Here is an 18970-nt window from a genome sequence, read left to right as displayed (position 1 = left end):
ATCTGCATCCTTTAAATCAAAGTTTAGAAATTTGAGAGCCTAATAGGCTTTATGCTCCAATTCAACTAGTAGATGATAAGCTTTGCCATAAACAAGTTGATATGAAGTTTTGCCTATTGGTGATTTAAATGCAGTTCTATAGGCCCATAGAGTATCATCCAGTTTTTGTGCCCAGTCTTTTCTTGAAGCAGAGGCTGTTTTTTCCAAAATTATTTTTAACTCTCTGTTTGATACCTCTGCTTGGCCATTCGTTTGTGGGTGATAAGGTGATGCTACCTTGTGCTTAACATTATAAAATTTTAAGGTTCTTTTTAATTGGGAATTCATAAAATGAGATCCCCCATCACTTATCAATACTCTTGGTGTGCCGAAACGAGTAAAAATATTCTTTCTCAAAAAATTTACCACAGTTTTCGCATCGGCTTTGGGTGTTGCTAATGCTTCCACCCAGCGTGGAACATAGTCAACAACCACTAAGATATATTCATTTGAAAACGATGATGGGAAAGGTCCCATAAAGTCAATGGCCCAACAATAAAAAGATTCTATTTCTATAATATTTTGTAAAGGCATTTCACTTTGTTTCCCAAGTTCCCCAGACCTTTGGCATGCATCACACTTTTGGACATACAATTGGACATCTTTATAAATAGTTGGCCAAAAGAATCCAAATTGAAGTACTTTGCCGCGGTTCTATTCCCATTGTAATGTCCCCCATAGGCCGAATTATGGTAGTGCCATAATATTTTCTGGGCCTCATTTTCAACATATTGTCTAATAATATTATTGGTTTCTTCTTTAAATAAGTATGGTTCATCCCATACGTATTGGTTCACTTTTTTGAGAAAATTTTGTCTTTTGATGATAATTAAAATGTTCAGGAATTATACTTGAGGCTTTATAATTGGCCATATCAGCAAACCATGGTCTTATTTGAAGTTGAAATAGTTTTTCATTAGGAAATGTTTCTGCTATTTCTTGTTCTCTTAACACGACTTCTGTATTCACCAATCTTGACAAATGATCTGCCACTTGGTTTTCTTTACCACTTTTGTCGCAGATTTCTAAGTCAAATTCCTGCAAAAGCAACACCCATCTAATCAATTGTGGCTTTGAGTAGAGTTTCTTTAGAAGATATTTGATTGCAGCATGATCAGTATAGATAATTGTTTTTGCCCCAATCAAATAGCTTCTAAATTTTTCCAATGCAAACAATATTGCTAGCAGTTCTTTTTCAGTTGTAGCATAATTAATTTGTGCTTCGTGATGAAGAGCCTATGAAAGAACAGGAGCAAGAGTCACAAAATATTGTGATATTGCAAGCTCATGTAGCAAAAATCTTGCATAGATCGTATTCCTCGCCTTTATGATACAATTTTCTCATGATTCAAAAATGATATATATTGCTAATAGATCAAAACGAGCCAACAACTTACAAAGAGGCAATTGAAAATCCAAACTATGAGAAATTTCTTAAAGTCATGAGATATGAGATGGATTCCATGTATACTACAAGGTTATCATGATCATGGATGATTTTTCCATAATGTATGTGATTGAATGATATGGTAGATGTTCATCTTGATGTTCATTCTTGAGGTCGATTATCCTATGCTCTAATGCACACCACCTTCTAGACGTACCTTTTACAAGCATAGTTAGAAGATCCTCTAGCCACGAAACCTCTCGATATGGTATTGATAATGTCTCGTGGGCTTTTTGTTTGCCGGTAGTTTTATCTATGACATGCATTGCATCCCTAAACCCTCAAAATAAAAGAGACAGTGTTCACCATTTAATATCCATTGGGTGACAAATGGATGGACTTGAATGAATTTGAATTTAGGTCCTAAAAGATGGATGAAAAGTCATATACAAATTCATATAAGTTCATTTAAATCATATTTTAAATTATCCAATTCATCCATATTTAAACTTAATGGAAGGATTCCAATCCATCCATGAGTCTATTTTTATGGATTTGGATGGATGAATATATAATCCTTCTCTTATCAACGATAGAGTAAGATCCAATTTCAATCATATTTAAAGGATTCCTTAGTTCGGGCGGAAGAAGCTGTCATTCGATTATTATCAAATTGACTGTAATCTTTTTTGTCTGTGAGGATTCCATCACAACACCTTCTACTTCTAATAGGCTATGAATTAGATTAGAATCATTCTCAACGAATCCATAAGAAGTGATCCTATTTTTCTTTAGGTTCAAGTAAAGACCATTGATTTTTTTAATTGAAACTAAAAATACTTTTAAGATAATAATTCTTTTAAAAACTATTTGGATAAAAAAAATTAAAATCACCTATTAAAAAAAGCACTTTTTAAAATGACTTTTCATTTTGAACTTTAAAATATTTTGTTTTTCAACATTCAACCAATACGACATTTAAGGTTTCTATGTAAAGTTTTTAACAAATATTTATAAATATTATGTACGTAAAATCAAAATTTTAATATTAAAGTAGTGTGAAACACTACAAAAAAGTAAGAGTTGAGATAATAATAAAATTGAAAAATAAAGAATATCATTTTCGATGTTTATTTTTTGAATGAATAGAATATCCAACCAAATAGATATATCCATAAATATCTATTAGATATAATAAATGAATTTCACTCTATCGGCTACTAAAATTATTTATTCAATTATTTACCCCTAAATCCATTAACCACATCTAATAAATAACATGATTGTTGCATATACTACCTTTATCCCAGTTTTGCATATCATACGTGAGTGTATCTTACAAACTCATGTCGGACCCTTCTCTCCTTTGCCTTTTTACATTGATAATACCCTTCAAATGGCAAGGACTGATATTTAAACCGAAAAAAGAATTAGGACTCCAACCTCAATTTCATCAAAATAAATTTCTTATTAAACTTGTGAGTTGAGGTTTCTTATTAAGTTACAAACTGCGTACCACCTAACTCCCACTAGCTATAGATAGAAGATTTGTTGGAAGTGATAAAATGGTTAATGATTAGGATAAAAAGTTTAAGGAATGAAGTAAAGGAGGTTGAAGGTACCAATCTTATCCTTAACAAATACTAACATTTGTTATTAAAAAAATGGAAGATTTGTTGATGCCCTGTAACAACAATGAAACTTGATGCACACTAAGTTTGAAATTGTTTATCAACTATATGACGGCTACATTAAGAATACATAATAACATATATAAGTATATGCTGCAATCTGGGGATAATTTAAATTTGTGAAAGATCATTTAAGTTCCATTCTCTCTACATTAACCAGGGAATAAAAGGAGTTCTTCCACATCCATAACTTGGCTTTAGAAAGGCTCCTCTGAAGAGGAATTCATTTTTAACCATAAAGAAAAGGAGTCTTTTATAGGATAAGCTTAGCACAACAGTAAAGTTATTACTTAGTGATCAAGTGATTATAATTTTAAATCCCGGAAATTATCTTTATGCTTATGATGGTAAAGCTGTCATTTTTTTTAATGAAGTGATATAGGATTTCCTGGGAGATAGACGATATTTCCTTCATATGATGTAAACCGATAGACAATGAATTAGAAGCAAAAAAATAATATAGCAATACATAACCACGACCCTGCAACTAGAACTTTAGAAGCATGACCATGCTATATGCTCTCAAGAATTATATATCTTACAAATCCAAAACTGAAAATTTAATAAATCAAATTGGTTCCATGGGTATACAGATATATTTTACATCTGGTCACAATAAAATCTACAACATGAGCATCTCCTACAAAAGTATTTTCAACATGATAATGATACATACACACAACAAAACCTAATAAAGAAATTCAAATAACCTACATTTCTAATTTTCATCATCCTCAGTTTTATTCTTGTCAACAGCAACATCAATTCTTTCATACCTGACTTCTCCAAGTTGATAATCATGGATTTTAGAAAGAGACTCCTCTTCATGGCTCTGGAAAAAAATCACCCACATAAACAAAACCACATACGTCACCATCGAAACACACCCAGTTCCGAAAATCACCCCAGCAAGAAGCCTCAACGTACAAAAACTGTTCTTTTGATCAACATTCTTATCAGGGTTTGTGGGTTCCGAATGCAATATCTTTGAAACATTCCTCAAACTAAGCTTCCAGGAATAAACACTAACAACCTGTTTTGAATTGGCATGATTTGAAGAACTAGTTATACCCAAGAACACATTTTGATCACCCCAAATCTTAAACAAATCTATGTTATGCGAAACGATAACGTTTTTCGGCCTTGATTCACCCTCTTTGCTCAACCAAACTTGCAAGTTTTTAGACCCAGATTCATAATCAACCCAAGCATTTAAGTTTTCTCCACTATTGAGAACCAAATTTATCGATGAAACATTCGCAACCGCCACAGAAACAATGCTTCCAACATCAATACCTACATGATTTGCATTCAGATCATTCACATTATCATCTTTCGACGTATCAAATTCAACAGCCACATAATTTTCATCCACAAACACCCCAAACGAATCGTTTACAGAGAATTTGGAAGAGAAATCTCGTTCCCCAGGAACTAAAACAAAAACGACACCGTCTCCTGCGTCTGGGGAAATAGAGAATGAGAAATTCGTTGAAAACGAGGTGGGTCCCACAAATTTAATGGGGTTTCTGCGGAGAAGAAGACCAGAGCTGGAAGAAGAAGAGCGAGATAGTTTTACGTGGGACCCACTTTCTTGTTCTCCGACAACAACCTTAGCATCGCCGAAGAGGTCAATGTCGGCGTCGAAATTGGGGTTACCGGTGAGGGATTGAGTGGAAGAAGGTTGAACTTGAAGGAGGAGGATTAAGAGAGAGATGGTGATGGTGAAGAAGAAGAGGGAGAATGAGAATTTACCCATACCGTTGTTATGTTTGAATGGAACAACAAAAACTGTGTGTCTGGGTTCAATTCTCATTCCTTTGAATCAGGCCTATTTTTTTTTTGTTTTTAAACTTGTTGATGTTGTTGCTGATATGTGAATCGCTCAATCAAACTGCAATTTATTTTCGTTTTCACCTTTTTACAGATTTGGAGATTTTGACTCCTGGAAAGTTTGTTTTGGTTTTTTATTGCAAATGGATGTAACAAACAACAGTTGTGCACTTGAAAGAAAATAAGATTACCTGGATATTATGAATAATTATTGACTGTGATATTTATGGACTAACTATATAAAAAGTTGTATACAGTTAGCACAATGTCCAGCTTATTATTAGTTGTATTATTACTTGTATAAAGAGTTTAATGATAACTGAAAATAAATAGGAAATGAATTCTTAAGCTATTTATGGATTCACCTTTTTCTCATAACTATTCAAGTCAGAGGGGTAAAAGAATTACCAAATATATCTTACATATAATCTATTCTTCTATACCGCCTTTATAGTAGAGGTGTCAAAATGGGCTAACCGGATGAGTTTAGGCTAGCCTACATCGGGTTCGGCCTAATCCAGGTCGGGCTAAAAAGTCCGGATAAAATTAATGCATATCAATTGAGGAACTGAACCAAACTACATTACAAAATGTGGTTCAGTTCGGTTTCGCGGTTCGATTGAGTTATTTTTTTAAGGAATCATTTATGTTTTATTATTGATTTTAGAAAATTAAGAACAAATGGAATGAACCAAACCACATATTAAAGAAATAAGTATTAGAAAATAATATTATATTATTGTTTGAATCCTTCAACCAATTTTTGTGACTTAAATTATTAGTTTTGTGTTAATTATAGTGTTATATAGGTTACTAAATTGTTATTATATTAATTTTATATATCTTACTAATTACACAATTTAAAAGTCACTTATATTTAGAGAGAATAAAACCTTATAAAATAAGATAGAACATAACAAATATTGTAATTTCTCTTTGGTACATTAGTAATTCTTTTAAAAGTAAATTAACTACTACTTCTTGAGTTTTAGTGAAATTATATAAATTAATCCTCTCTTTTTTAAACCTACACAAACCACTCTCAATATAGACATACATTACATTGATTATCCTTGTAGTAGAGATAAGTATAATTTTTAAAAACAAAAAATTGTGACGAATGTAACTAAGTTAAACAAAATATAATATATTATGAAAACAAAGTCCAAATAATATAAGTGTCAATGTCAATTCATTATTTTGGTTAGTTACAATATAATATAAGAGTAATTTAAACATCTCTTTAAAATTATTGATACAGCTTGTAACGAACCAAAAATAATGAATAGACATTGAATTTCATAGTATATAAACTTGTCCTCATAATATATCATATTTTGTTTGACATAATTATACTCGTCGTCATTTTTTGTTTAAGAAATTATATTTATCTCTCCTACATGGGTAATAAGTGTATATATGTATATAATTAAGGGTGATTTGTGTAGGTTTAAAAAAAGAAGACGTAATTTGTATAATTTCATTAAAACTTGACAGTTATTCTAATTTACAATTCTTTTATTGTTTCCCTTTCCAAAAATATATGTAAATGTATTGAAACAACCAACATAATGAATGGAATAAGGTGAGATAGATGAGTAGAGAAGAAGATTAAAGAGAGAGAGAGAGTTTGGATGAATATGCCTCCGAATGTTATTAAGATCAAAAGGGTTTATCTTTACAAAGATTGAAAACTTCCATTTATAGCATAACACTAACTACTTTCTTGCTAAGAATAACATATCTAACAACTAACATAATTGTCTAATTAATCGATTAATCAACCATACTCGTTAATCGATTAACGAGTCTAGCTGCTTGAATTACAATTTATTAAACATCTTCCCTTAATTCAAACTAGCTAGACTAATCATTCCAATCTTGCTTCTAAGTTATTCAAACCTTCCCTTCTTGAATGGTTTGGTAAGGACATCTGCCAATTGATCTTCTGATTTGCAGAATTCTAATCTCACTTTGCCTTTGTTGACTTGGTCTCTCATATAGTGGAACCTAGTCTCAATGTGTTTACTTCTTTCATGGACAACAAGGTTCATTGCTAGATTGTTAGCAGACTTATTATCTACCATTAGTTGCATGCCTTCTTCTGTTTTAATCCTCAATTCCTCCATTAAAGCATCCAACCACACAGCTTAGCATGCACTCATGTAGGCTGCAATATATTCAGCTTAACGTGAAGACAAGGCAACTACATCCTGCTTCTTGGAACACCAACTCACAAGTGCATTGTCTAGTTGAAATATGTACCCTGTAGTACTTCTCTTATCTGATTCGTCACCATACCAATCTGCATCAGAGTACCCAACCATCTTGCAATTGCTTTTGTCTGATCTTGAGGGGAACAAGATTCCATAACCAACTATTCCTTTTAGGTATCTTAGAAACCTTTTTACTGCAGCTAGGTAAGCATGTTGAGGTGATTTTGTGAACCTACTTACTAGACCAACTCCATATGCAATGTCTAGTCTAGAGTTGTAGGCATATCTCAATGATCCTATCATATGTCTGTATAATATTTTATCCACAAGCTGATTATCTTCTTCTTGACATATCATTGCACTAGATTCAACAGGATTTACCACTGAGTTACAATCCTTCATCTTAAATCTCTATAGTACATCACTGATGTACTTACTTTGATGCATGAAGATGTCTTGCTTACTTCTTCTGAATTCAATGATAAGGAAGTAGAATAGTTCACCAAGGTCTGACATTTCAAACTCTGACTGCATCTCATTCTTGAACATACAGATATTGTTAATGTCTTCTCATGTTATCAAAATATCATCTACATAGAGACGTAGGATTAGCAAGTCTATTGTGTTTGTCCCTTTTACATATACACCATGTTCAGTGGTGCATTTTGTAAATCCAAGCTTCAATAAGAATGAGTCTATCCTTTTGTTCCATGCTCTTGGAGCTTGTTTGTGTCCATATAGTGCTTTATGCAATTTGAACACCAACTCTTCTTTTCCTTCAGCCTCAAACCCTTGTGGTTGTGTCACAAATACCTCTTTGTCTAAGGGTCCATTTAGGAAGGCTGATTTTACATTCATTTGATGGATCTCCCAATTTTTGTAGCTTTCCATAGCAACCATCAATCTCACTATTTCTAGCCTTGCAATTGGAGAACATACCTCATCATAGTCAAGGCCCTACTTATGCCAATCTCACCATCAATCTCAATATTTTGCTAGTAATCTGGCTTTGTACTTAAAGACTTCACCATTTGGTTTCAACTTGGTTTTGAACACCCATCTTACTACTATGGCCTTCTTTCCAGGTGGTAGGCTTGTTAATGTCCATGACTTATTTCTCTTAATGGACCTTAACTCCTCTTTCATAGCTTCAATCCAGTTTGCTTTCTCAAGTGCTTCTTCTAAGAACATTGGTTCCATTTCAAAAAGAAGTGCCATATGCACAAGGTCACCTTCAGCAATGATGGAAGAATCAGGGAAGACTTCATAGTCCCTAAGTCTACATGATGGTTGTCTAACCATTTGAGATGGTGTGTTGTTGTGATGTTATATTTTTTGGACTTCACTTTCAACCCACTCATTAATTCTTTCTTCATCCTCCTTAATTTGCAGCCTAGTTTCCACACCAATTGGAGTGACTTCATTCTGATTCCAGTTCCACTATTGGTTCTCATCAAATTTGAGATTTTTGCATATGATGAACTTCTTGTTTTGTGGATCATAGGTTCTGTAAGCACCGACTGTGTGATAGCCAAGGAAGATTATCTTCTTACCCCTATCATCTAGCTTCCTCCTTCTTACTTCAGGTATATGACCATAGCAAATGGAGCCGAAGACCTTAAGGTGACTTACACTTGGTTTAAGACTGACCAGGCTTCTTCAGGTGTCTTATAGCCAAGTCATTTTTAGGGACATCTGTTAATGATGCATGTTGTTGTTGACACTACTTCTCCTCAGAAATGCTTTGGTAATTTCTTGGTTTTGAGCATGTTTCTAGCCATGTTGAGGATGGTTTTGTTTTCCCTCTCAACAGTACCATTGTGTTGAGGTGTGTATGTAGCTATTACCTCATGATTGATACCTTCTTTGATGCAATATTCATTGAACTCTTTAGACATGTATTCTCCTCCTCCATCTGATCTAAATTGTTTCAGTTTCAGATCACACATTCTTTCTACTTGAGCCTTGAACCTCTGAAACTTTTCAAAGACTTCATTCTTCCTCCTTATTAGATAGATCCATACTTTTCTAGTATGATCATAAATAAAGGCTAGAAAGTATTTTTTTCCTCCAAGCGAATCTACCTTAAATGAACCACACACATCACTATAGACAAGCTTAAATGGATTCTGTTTTCTTGAAGGAATATGATATACATATGAGTTTCTTGCTTGTTTTCCTGCTATGCATTCACCACAGATTGACTCAAGCACTTTGATTTGTGGTAGGCCAGTCACACATTCATTCTTACTCAATTGTTCTAATCTCCTAAAGTTTAGGTGGCCATACCTTTGATGCCACAACCAAGAATTTTGATCTGATGTTGCTTTAAGGCACTTGTTCTCACCAATATGAAACTGAATTTTGAATGTTCCGTTTGAGGAGAGTGGTGCCTTCAAGATCATCTTCTTATGCTTATCAAACACATTCAGAACTCCATTCTTCATCTCCATTATGTATCCTTTCTCCAATAATTTCCCAAGACTTAGCAAATTGTTTTTCATCTTAGGTACATAGAGTACATTGGATATGTATGATCTTCTCCTATCTCTTCTTTGAATCATCACTTTGCCAATACCTTCAGCTTCAAATGAAATGAGATCAGCAAATTTCACCTCACTTTTCACAGATTCATCAAGAGTTGTGAACTACTCCTTCCTTCCAGTCATGTGGTTTGAGCATCCAATATCTAAGTACCAAAAATCAATGCCTTCAGCATCTTTAGCTTGTTCTTGAAAATTCTTAGTTGTAGCCATAAGCAGATAATGATCTTCTCCAAAATCATATGAGCATTCACTTTGTGCCAACCTGGCTTCCTCTTCCTTCCCTTTTTGCCATCTGTTAGACTTGCAATCTGATGCAAAATGGCTATAGTTTCTGCAGTTGTAACAGTGCACTCTTTTTTTTAATCTAATTTTCTTCTATTTGCTGAAGGCTTGCAGGAATCCTTTTGATCATGTTCCTCACCAATCTTCACGATATTGTTATCATACTTTCTAAATGAGGATCTTTTTTCATTGGGTCTTCATCTAGTATTCTGCCTCTTTTCTTTATTTCTCCTACTCCATTGATCATAAAATTTCCTGTTGAATCTTGCTTGGAGTGCTTGATCATTATTCTTGTCTAAGTTCTTTTCTTTCAGTCTCAACTCATGAGCTTCAAGTGAACCTTGTAACTCCTCAACCTTGTATTCCTCAAGATTCTTGGATTCTTCTATGGCAACTACTATGTGGTCATACTTAGATGTTAGAGTTCTAAGCACATTTTCCACCCTTGGTCTTTGATCTCCTCTCCATAGGACTTCATCTGATTTGTAAGAGATATAATCTTGGTCATGTATTCTACAACTGTCTCACCTTCATCCATTTGAAGCAGTTCGTATTGCCTTCTAAGGGTCTACAACCTCACTCTCTTTATTTTTGTAGCATCCTCATAACTCTTCTCCAAGCTCTTCCAAGCCTTCTTGGTTGTTTCTGCATTAGCAATCTTCTCAAAGTTTGCTCCATCTACACACTGGTTGATAAGAAATAATGCCTTGTAGTCCCTCTTCTTTGCTTCTTTATAGGTGGATCTTTGAGCTTTAGTAGCATTCTCCCCAATTTCTTGGTATCCATGATGAACAATCTTAAACACTTATTGAAACCCAAATATTGCTTTCATTTGGTTCCTCCACCTATCATAGTTCTTGCCATCAAGTATGGGCAAGGTCATGGAAAATCCATTTTATTTGTCATCATAGGATTTTTGCTTTTGTCACCACTTCTTCTTAACATATTTGTCTTCTCTTCCTCTATGCTTTTGTTTCAGGTCCTTTCCTTCAAGTCTTTTGATTCACCCAGGATCTTGCACAAAGCTCTTGATACCACTATTGAAACAACCAACAGAATGAATGGAATAAGGTGAGGTAGATGAGTAGAGAAGAAGATTAAAGTGAGAAAGAGAGTTTGGATGAGTATGCCTCTGGATATTATTACGATCAAAAGGTTTTATCTTTACAAAGATGAAAACTTCTATTTATAGCATAACACTAACTACCTTCTTGCTAATAATAACATATCTAACAACTAATACATTTGTCTAATTAATCGATTAACTAACCATACTCGTTAATCGATTAACCAACCATACTCATTAATTGATTATACATGTGATTAATCGATTATACATATGATTAATCGATTAACGAATCTAGCTGATTGAATTACAATTTATTAAACAAAATAAACCCTTGCATCAAGTTTATTTGTTATTTTGAGAAAGATAGGTACCTAAAAAATTATTTCCCTATGTCAAGTCAATTATTATCCTTCTAAGAAAAATTAAATGTCACTATGACGAGAATGAACTAACGAAAAGACATGTACAAGTAATAGAAAACTAATACAATTTGGAGTGGTAAGTAGACTAAATTAGTGTACAATGAGTTTGACAATTAAAACTAATCAAGAATATTATATGAATACAATAAAAAGGCCGGCCTGAAAAATTCCCATTACATGAAACACTATTTTATGATAAATGAATTATCCCTTCAAAATTTCTCTAATACAAGATAATTCATGCCAATCATGTTCACTGTAATGGCTTTACAATTGGGTATAACATGACATTAACAATTATAGGTTCATATATGAAATGCAATTTTGATTTAAATTAAAATATATGGCTATCGTGTATTAATAAAATTTAAAGCATTCAACATTATTTTATCTGAAAATCCTATAGAGTGGATGGACCCAGAAAATTTAAGTTGTTAGATCAAAATAAATATACAAGTATAAATACTTAAGTGATAGGGAAAAGGGCAATACATAAATACAAATATATAAATGAAAATGATGAAAACACTACCATATATTAAAGAAAAATTCTCAACCAGGTGATGTAATTAAATAGTTCTAAATAAATGATGGTTAACACAACTGCATCCAATTTTTTTTAATGACAAGCACAAAGTAAATATAGTCAGTAAAATCAAATTAATTACCAGAGAGCATATTAGGACAAAAGGCTACTTTACTTGAAGGTGAAAATAAGAGTTAATTATATTATTTATATATAATTCATTTCGTTTGTGGAGCTGTTTTGTAATCTATGGATTCCATAGCTATGGGACAATATGATAACCTTAACATTTAAGAATATAATATCTATGTACTAACAGTGCAAATATTTATACACAATCAGTGCATTATTTACTTTTCATTTGGATTACTTTTTTTTGAAATATCAATGATGATTGAGAATGAATGGTGGATAATGCAGTGACAATATAAAAAACTTATACATTATCAGTATATACATTTTTTTTCTTATAGTTTAATTAAAGAATGCAAATTTTGTTTAAAAAAATATACATTTTTTTTGTAGTTTATGCCCTTACAAGATCACAGCAAAAAAAATGTATTTGTGGCAAGAAGATTGCCACCCCCAACAGATAAAGAATAGTAAAATTTGAAGATGGAGAACGTGCATGACATGATTGGAAACGACAACAACTTAATTTCTCGGTTAATATATTTCAGTGTTAAAACCGTTTGATATCTGAAAGTTAAATATGTAAATTGGTGAACTGATCACAATATCAATATGGTACAATAATTATATCAGCCATGTAATTATAGCGTTTAAAATTGGCTAAAACCAATCAAAACCGATCATATCGACCAGTTTTCAATTGAATCGTACTAGTCGTACGGATCGGTTTTCAATTGAACTATACCGGTCATATTGACCGACATTTATTTAAAATTAAATTTTTAATAAAAATAAAACAAAATATTGGGTTTTTATTGATTTTTCAATATTAATGTTAATATATTATATATGTATATCTAATTTAGCCGGTATGCAATTTAATTAATTAACTAACAGTTGAACTATTATATCACTGTATCAATACTCTAATTAATTTAATAATCGGTACGGTATTAATAATATTGATATATTCTTGTCAGCTGAACCAGATAGGTCACTTCATCATTGGGCCACCTTTTTTTGAAATATGTGGATCATTGATCAGAAATAAAATCAGGGTACAGCTCACATGGCTACGCCCCTGCCCCTGCCCCTTTTGAAACATGGGTATAGAGATTCATTTATTCTTAACCTGTAACTCATTCGTGGCCTATGCCAATCTTAATTACATTTACAAACAGAATGTTGGTCGCATCTTTAGGATCTAAGGTTATGGGATATTATCTTCGTTAAGTTATAACCATGGTCTTATCTAGTTAGAATTATTTATTTATTTATTTATTTTTGACGTGTAGGATAATCCTCTGAAGCTTAGGAATACATTTGTCTCTTTCTTCCTACATATCTAAGTTCGTTTCACTATTTTGTTTTAAACTTAGGATGTAAGTTTTTACATGTTAATCAAACCGAGTTATATTAAAAAAATCTGTCTCTAGATGCATGTATATATTAATTAACGAGTGTGTGTTTAGTGTTCTCTTTTACACATTCACCTAATGTGGTAATAAGTAATACAAAGAGAGTGTACAGAAAATAGAAAATAGGTAAATACAAAGATTTATTAACAACTTTCTACTAATTATACCTACATCTTTAGTAATATTAAATTGCTATAAATATATTATTAGAGGATATGATTGACACTTTAGCTTTGACATGACACATATTTATAGGCTATTACCCCAATGCATTACATTACACTAAAAGTCGAAGGTTGTTGATCCACAATTGTGGTCTTAAATAAGGTTAGGTCGTGGATCATTGTTTCCATCAGTGCTCTATCCATGTGCTCTCATGGTTCCCCATCATGCCTTGAGTCCACGATCATGATTACCACCATGCACATGCCATAGAACTCTATGCAATTCTGCATCTCAGAAAGCAAAGAGAATATGACTATGCCCCTTTAGACAGTTGGGTTGTGTTCCTCTTCCTTGCTCATGAATTATACACAATAATCTTCACATTGGTGAATTAGACATATTATGGTTGGCTTGAGGTTATTCTAAAGTCTAGCATCATTGAATGTTCAACAACCCTAGACAATGCCTCAACTTGTTTATGTTAACTAACTTGGTTAACAAATTAGTTGCATTTTCTGAAGTGAGAATCTTTGTAATAATATCTATCAAGAAGCTATCAACTCTTTAATCTTATGGAACCTCACATCAATATGTTTAGTACTAGTATGATACATCTCATTGTTTGACAAGAAAACTCAATGACTAATTCTTTTACCAGTGTTAAGAGCCATATAGATTATTTGGAAGACTCACCACCTTTTGTGTACCCAGCTTCAATTGTAAATATAACAACAAAAGACTAAACTGCTGATCTCCACATAACTGGCTCACCCGCAAGAGTGCTTGATGACAACCTCTTAGGGCTGCCTTTGAATTATGGATCGTTTTAGCTTGATCTTAGGTTTGTGAATGTGTGAATTCGGTTTGGGAACAAAATAGAGGCTTTTAGGGCTATTTAGGTTCAGTTTGGTGTTGTGTAATTAGGTTCGGGTTTTGTGTTTAGGTTAGGCCACAGTTTGTAGGGTTTATAATGTATTTTGGGTTGTTTTGAGTGAGGTAATGCGTATAAGGTTTAGGTCAAGATAGGATGGAGATTTAGGGTTAATGTTTCGATTGGATTAATGGAGATGGTGGATTCGATTTTGAATGGAACTTATGTGAATGGGTTGGAGGTTGAAGGTGAAGGTGGAAAAGAATGGAAGATGAGAATAGCCACAAGCAAGGCTGCTTGATAAGCTATGCAAGTCTGCCACAAGCAAGGATGCTTGATAAGAACAAGTATGGTGGCCACGACCAACCTAGGTTTAGGAGAAGTGCACTAAAACAATTCAAATTTACTCAAAATTCAACTTAACTTTTATTAATCCAATCTGAATCCATAAATAGGCAAAGTTGCCTTGGCTGAAAAGAAAATAGACTAAGTCCTAATTAACTTGAATTACTGAAATCCTAATTAAAACTTAGGCTAAAAATAAATATGAAATAATAATGTAACTCCTAATTAAATCAAGTAGATAAGATCTTAAATAATGTAATTTGGTTGAGATCTTTGTTGGCTGAGTTGTTGATCTATTTGAAGATTCACAAGCCTCTTTTGATTTCAAAATCCCCACGGTTTGGAGAAGATAAGATAGTGAACCAAGTATTTTGAAAATTATATCTATCTTCAAGCAATTGAATTTATCTTCAAGCAAGTAGGATAACAACTTTCAAATCTAATTTCCTTGATTATAGTCGTGTTATCCGTAAGGCTTTTGACCAGATTTAATGATTTATGTGATGTGCATAAATCATCTTTCTTCTCCTATTTTTATGCGCCATGCCTTATCTCCTTGTTTGCCTTAGAGATAAAGTGTTAGCTGAATTGCCTTATCTCCTTGTTTGTCCTTATAGATAGAGTTCCTTACGTGCCTCCTTCCTTGAAATGATCATGCATTGACTTCCATTTGCCCTAGCCACGTGAAAGGCTTACCCTTGAACCTAAGTAAACTACTTGGTCATGAATATGGACCAATGTTACAAATAATTCCCAACCCATATTACATAATTTAAATACTAACAATGAAAATAAACTTAAGACTATATGAGAATGCAATCTCATTTATTTGAATCAATGCAAATAAAATAATCCTAAGTTGGAACATAACCTAAGGACATGAATGTCTTCTCACATATCCTCTCCTGGGTCAATTGTGTCTTTTGAGACCTTAAGAATCCCTGTCTTGGCCTTGGTCCTAGTTGTAGGACCATCATGACTTCCTATGCCTTTGGGATCAAAGGTTGCCCGAGGAGGGATTACATCATCCCCTCCCCCTTCAAGTGAACTCGTCCTCGAATTGCCTTCATTTTTATCCTTCTTTCTATCATTGCCATGATCTTTCAAATAATGGCTAAGTATAGAAAACATTTCAGCCTTGGGAGTAGGAGTAATGGCAAGCGTAGGTTCGGCCATTTTCTTGGCTTTTGCCTCACTTTCCTTTTTTTTCTTCTTCAATTTTAGCCCTTAGCCTCTTTTGGTCCTCATGGACTTGTTTAGGGCTCAGAGGGGCTAACACTACCATGTGACCATGGTGCATAAATGAGACTTTGTTGGTGAAAACATTGTGGCTAATGTTCTTTTCATATTGCCATGGTACCCAACAACATGTGGCTAGCTTCCATAGGAGCCACATCACATAAGACCTCATCATGGTACTGCCCTATGGAGAAGGGTACCATGACTTGTCTATCCACAACCAACTCACCCACATCACTTAACCATTGGAGTTTGTAAGGGGAGGGATGTGGTTTAGTTTCAAGGTCTAGCTTTGACACTAGCCTTTGGCTAACCACATTAGTGCAGCTACCTCCATCAATGATCAACATGCATACCTTGCCTTGGACCAAACATCTTGAGTGAAATAGATTGTACTTTTGGCCATCTTCATGCCTCTTAACTTGGATGCCAAAGAGCCTCCTCATCATCAAAATATGCACAATTAAACATGGATGTATCATCATCACACTCCTCTCCACTAGATGGTTCGGATTGGGACTCAACGACACCATTAGTGATCACCATTGTCCTTTTTGTAGGACATTGAGAGGCAATGTGACCATGGCCAAGACACTTGAAACACTTCACGTTTCTAGTCTTCCCATTGGTCTCCATGACTGGTTGGGTGGTTTTGTGGCTGCCCACGACCTCCTTAGCCCTAGGGCTCTTTTTTTTTTTTGCTCATCTTTCCAATAGTGGAACTTTAAAGTACTAGAGGAGTACTTAGACATATTCCTCTTAATTTGTTGCTATACCTTTATAGCTTTTTGTACTGGATCAGATAGCTCTACATAAGGTTGCAACTCTACCACATCTTGGATTTCAGGATTCAATCCATGAAGAAATCTAGCCATTGTTGTTTCATGGTCCTCATTGAGGTTGGACCTAAGCAAGGCTAATTCCATGGATTTGAAATACCCATCAACTGTTTGGGATCCTTAAGTGAGCCTTTGTAGCTTGTTATGAACATCCCTATGATAAGAACGAGGCATAAACCTCCTCCTCATTTCTCTTTTCATTTCGGCCCATGTATCAATGGCTACATCTCCACATCTCACTCTATCTTTTTGGTGCTGATCCCACCAAATCTTGGCATACTCTTGAAATTCAGGGGCTGCCACCTTGACTTTTTTTTTGCCTCTGAATAGTCATGACAATTAAAGACTTGTTCCATCTTTAATTCCCATGCCAAGGAGGCCTCTGGATCACTCATCCCCAAAAAGCTAGGGACTTTTACTTTAACACCACCTAGATCTCTATGCTCATGGTTAGGGCTTGTACTTGCACCCTCTCTTTGCCTTCTTTTCCCACGATTTGGGCTAGTATGACCATGACCAAGGCTGCCATAATCCCCATGTCTCCTTCTTTGTCCACGGATTGGACTAGCATGGTCACGACTGCCATGAGTATGATCACCATGCCTCCTTCTCCTCTCACTATCATAGGCACTTGAGGATTTATGTCTCCTTTCATGCCTTTCATGTCTAGGCATCTTCTCTCTCACAGGCCTTCTTCTTCTTCTTCTTCTCTCATGACCATTTGGATTGCCATGATTTTGTTCATCCAGCCTCCTATCATAATGGATCCTCAACTTCTCCAATTGTGGTTGAAGAGTTTGGAATTGGGCATCCATCATGTTTTGCAATCTTACGGTCATAGAGGCTGACCTTGGTGATATGGTAGGACTCCTCTCTGGACTTGGCAATGATCAAGCTAAAATTAGCTCTGATGACCACTTGATGACAACCTCTTGGGGCTGCCTTTGAATTATGGATCGTTTTAGCTTGATCTTAGGTTTGTGAATGTGTGAATTCGGTTTGGGAATAAAATAGAGGATTTTAGGGCTATTTAGGTTCGGTTTGGTGTTGTGTAATTAGGTTAGGGTTTTGTGTTTAGGGTAGGCCACGGTTTGTAGGGTTTATAATGTATTTTGGGTCATTTTGAGTGAGGTAATGCGTATAAGGTTTAGGTCAAGATAGTACGAAGATTTAGGGTTAATGTTTCGGTTGGATTAATGGAGATGGTGGATTCGATTTTGAATGGAACTTATGTGAATGGGTTGGAGGTTGAAGGTGAAGGTGGAAAAGAATGGAAGATGAGAAGTGCCACAAGCAAGGTTGCTTGATAAGCTATGGAAGTCTGCCACAAGCAAGGATGCTTGATAAGAACAAGTATGGTGGCGGCCAACCTAGGTTTAGGAGAAGTGCTCTCAACTAAAACAACTCAATTTTAATTCAAATTCAACTTGACTTTATTAATGACAATTCAATTACATAAATAGGAAATTTGAATGTCTTGGGCTGAAATAAAAGACTAAGTCCTAATTAACTTGCATAATGGAAAATCCTAATTAAAACTTAGGCTAAAAATAAATATGAAATAATAATGTAACTCCTAATTAAATCAAGTAGATAAGATCTTAAATAATGTAATTTGGTTGAGATCTTTGTTGGCTGAGTTGTTGATGCCTTGACCAAGTCTTGATCTATTTGAAGATTCACAAGCCTCTTTTGATTTCAAAATCCCCATGGTTTGGAGAAGATAAGATAGTGAACCAAGTCTTTTGAAAATTATATCTATCTTCAAGCAACCGAATTTATCTTCAAACAAGTAGGATAACAACTTTCAAATCTAATTTCCTTGATCATAGTCGTATTATCCCTAAGGCTTTTGACCATATTTAATGATTTATGTGATGTGCATAAAGCATTTATCTTCTCCTATTTTTATGCTAACCGGATCCTCATGTTGGTTGGAGAAGATTTGAT

General features: G+C 34.2%; 3 protein-coding genes across 4 annotated transcripts in view; 1 reads left to right on the top strand and 2 right to left on the bottom strand.

The window, feature by feature from the left end:
• LOC109333989 (piriformospora indica-insensitive protein 2-like) overlaps positions 1 to 1120 on the top strand; it is a 2627-nt gene extending 1507 nt beyond the window's left edge. Inside the window, exon 2 of the mRNA XM_019569568.1 lies at positions 1061 to 1120. Within this exon, the coding sequence (XP_019425113.1) occupies positions 1061 to 1120 (60 nt within the window). The remainder of the gene's footprint in view (positions 1 to 1060) is intronic.
• Positions 3644 to 5036, bottom strand: LOC109333840 (L-type lectin-domain containing receptor kinase VIII.2-like). Of its 2 annotated transcripts, XM_019569420.1 has the most exons (2): positions 4118 to 5036; positions 3644 to 4072 (listed from the first exon to the last, which is right to left on the bottom strand). In XM_019569420.1, the coding sequence occupies exons 1-2, from the start codon at positions 4931 to 4933 to the stop codon at positions 3836 to 3838; spliced, it is 1053 nt and encodes a 350-aa protein (XP_019424965.1). In that variant the 5' UTR covers positions 4934 to 5036; the 3' UTR covers positions 3644 to 3835. The 2 variants fall into 2 exon arrangements, with proteins under 2 accessions (XP_019424965.1, XP_019424964.1); XM_019569419.1 differs by having other exon boundaries at positions 3644 to 5036.
• LOC109333988 (uncharacterized mitochondrial protein AtMg00810-like) lies at positions 7137 to 7568 on the bottom strand. Its single transcript, XM_019569567.1, has one exon. The coding sequence runs from the start codon at positions 7566 to 7568 to the stop codon at positions 7137 to 7139; it is 432 nt and encodes a 143-aa protein (XP_019425112.1).

This window comes from Lupinus angustifolius, chromosome LG19 (assembly GCF_001865875.1).
Source record: "Lupinus angustifolius cultivar Tanjil chromosome LG19, LupAngTanjil_v1.0, whole genome shotgun sequence".
NCBI classification, from domain to species: domain Eukaryota; kingdom Viridiplantae; phylum Streptophyta; class Magnoliopsida; order Fabales; family Fabaceae; genus Lupinus; species Lupinus angustifolius.
The sequence above is the reverse complement of the archived record's forward strand: the minus strand, read 5'-3'. Positions and strand labels throughout refer to the sequence as shown.

Excerpts from the sequence above, each read along its gene's own strand:
- LOC109333840 (XM_019569419.1), bottom strand. The coding sequence starts at position 4,933 with ATGAGAATTGAACCCAGACACACAGTTTTTGTTGTTCCATTCAAACAT.
- LOC109333988 (XM_019569567.1), bottom strand. The coding sequence starts at position 7,568 with ATGAAGGATTGTAACTCAGTGGTAAATCCTGTTGAATCTAGTGCAATG.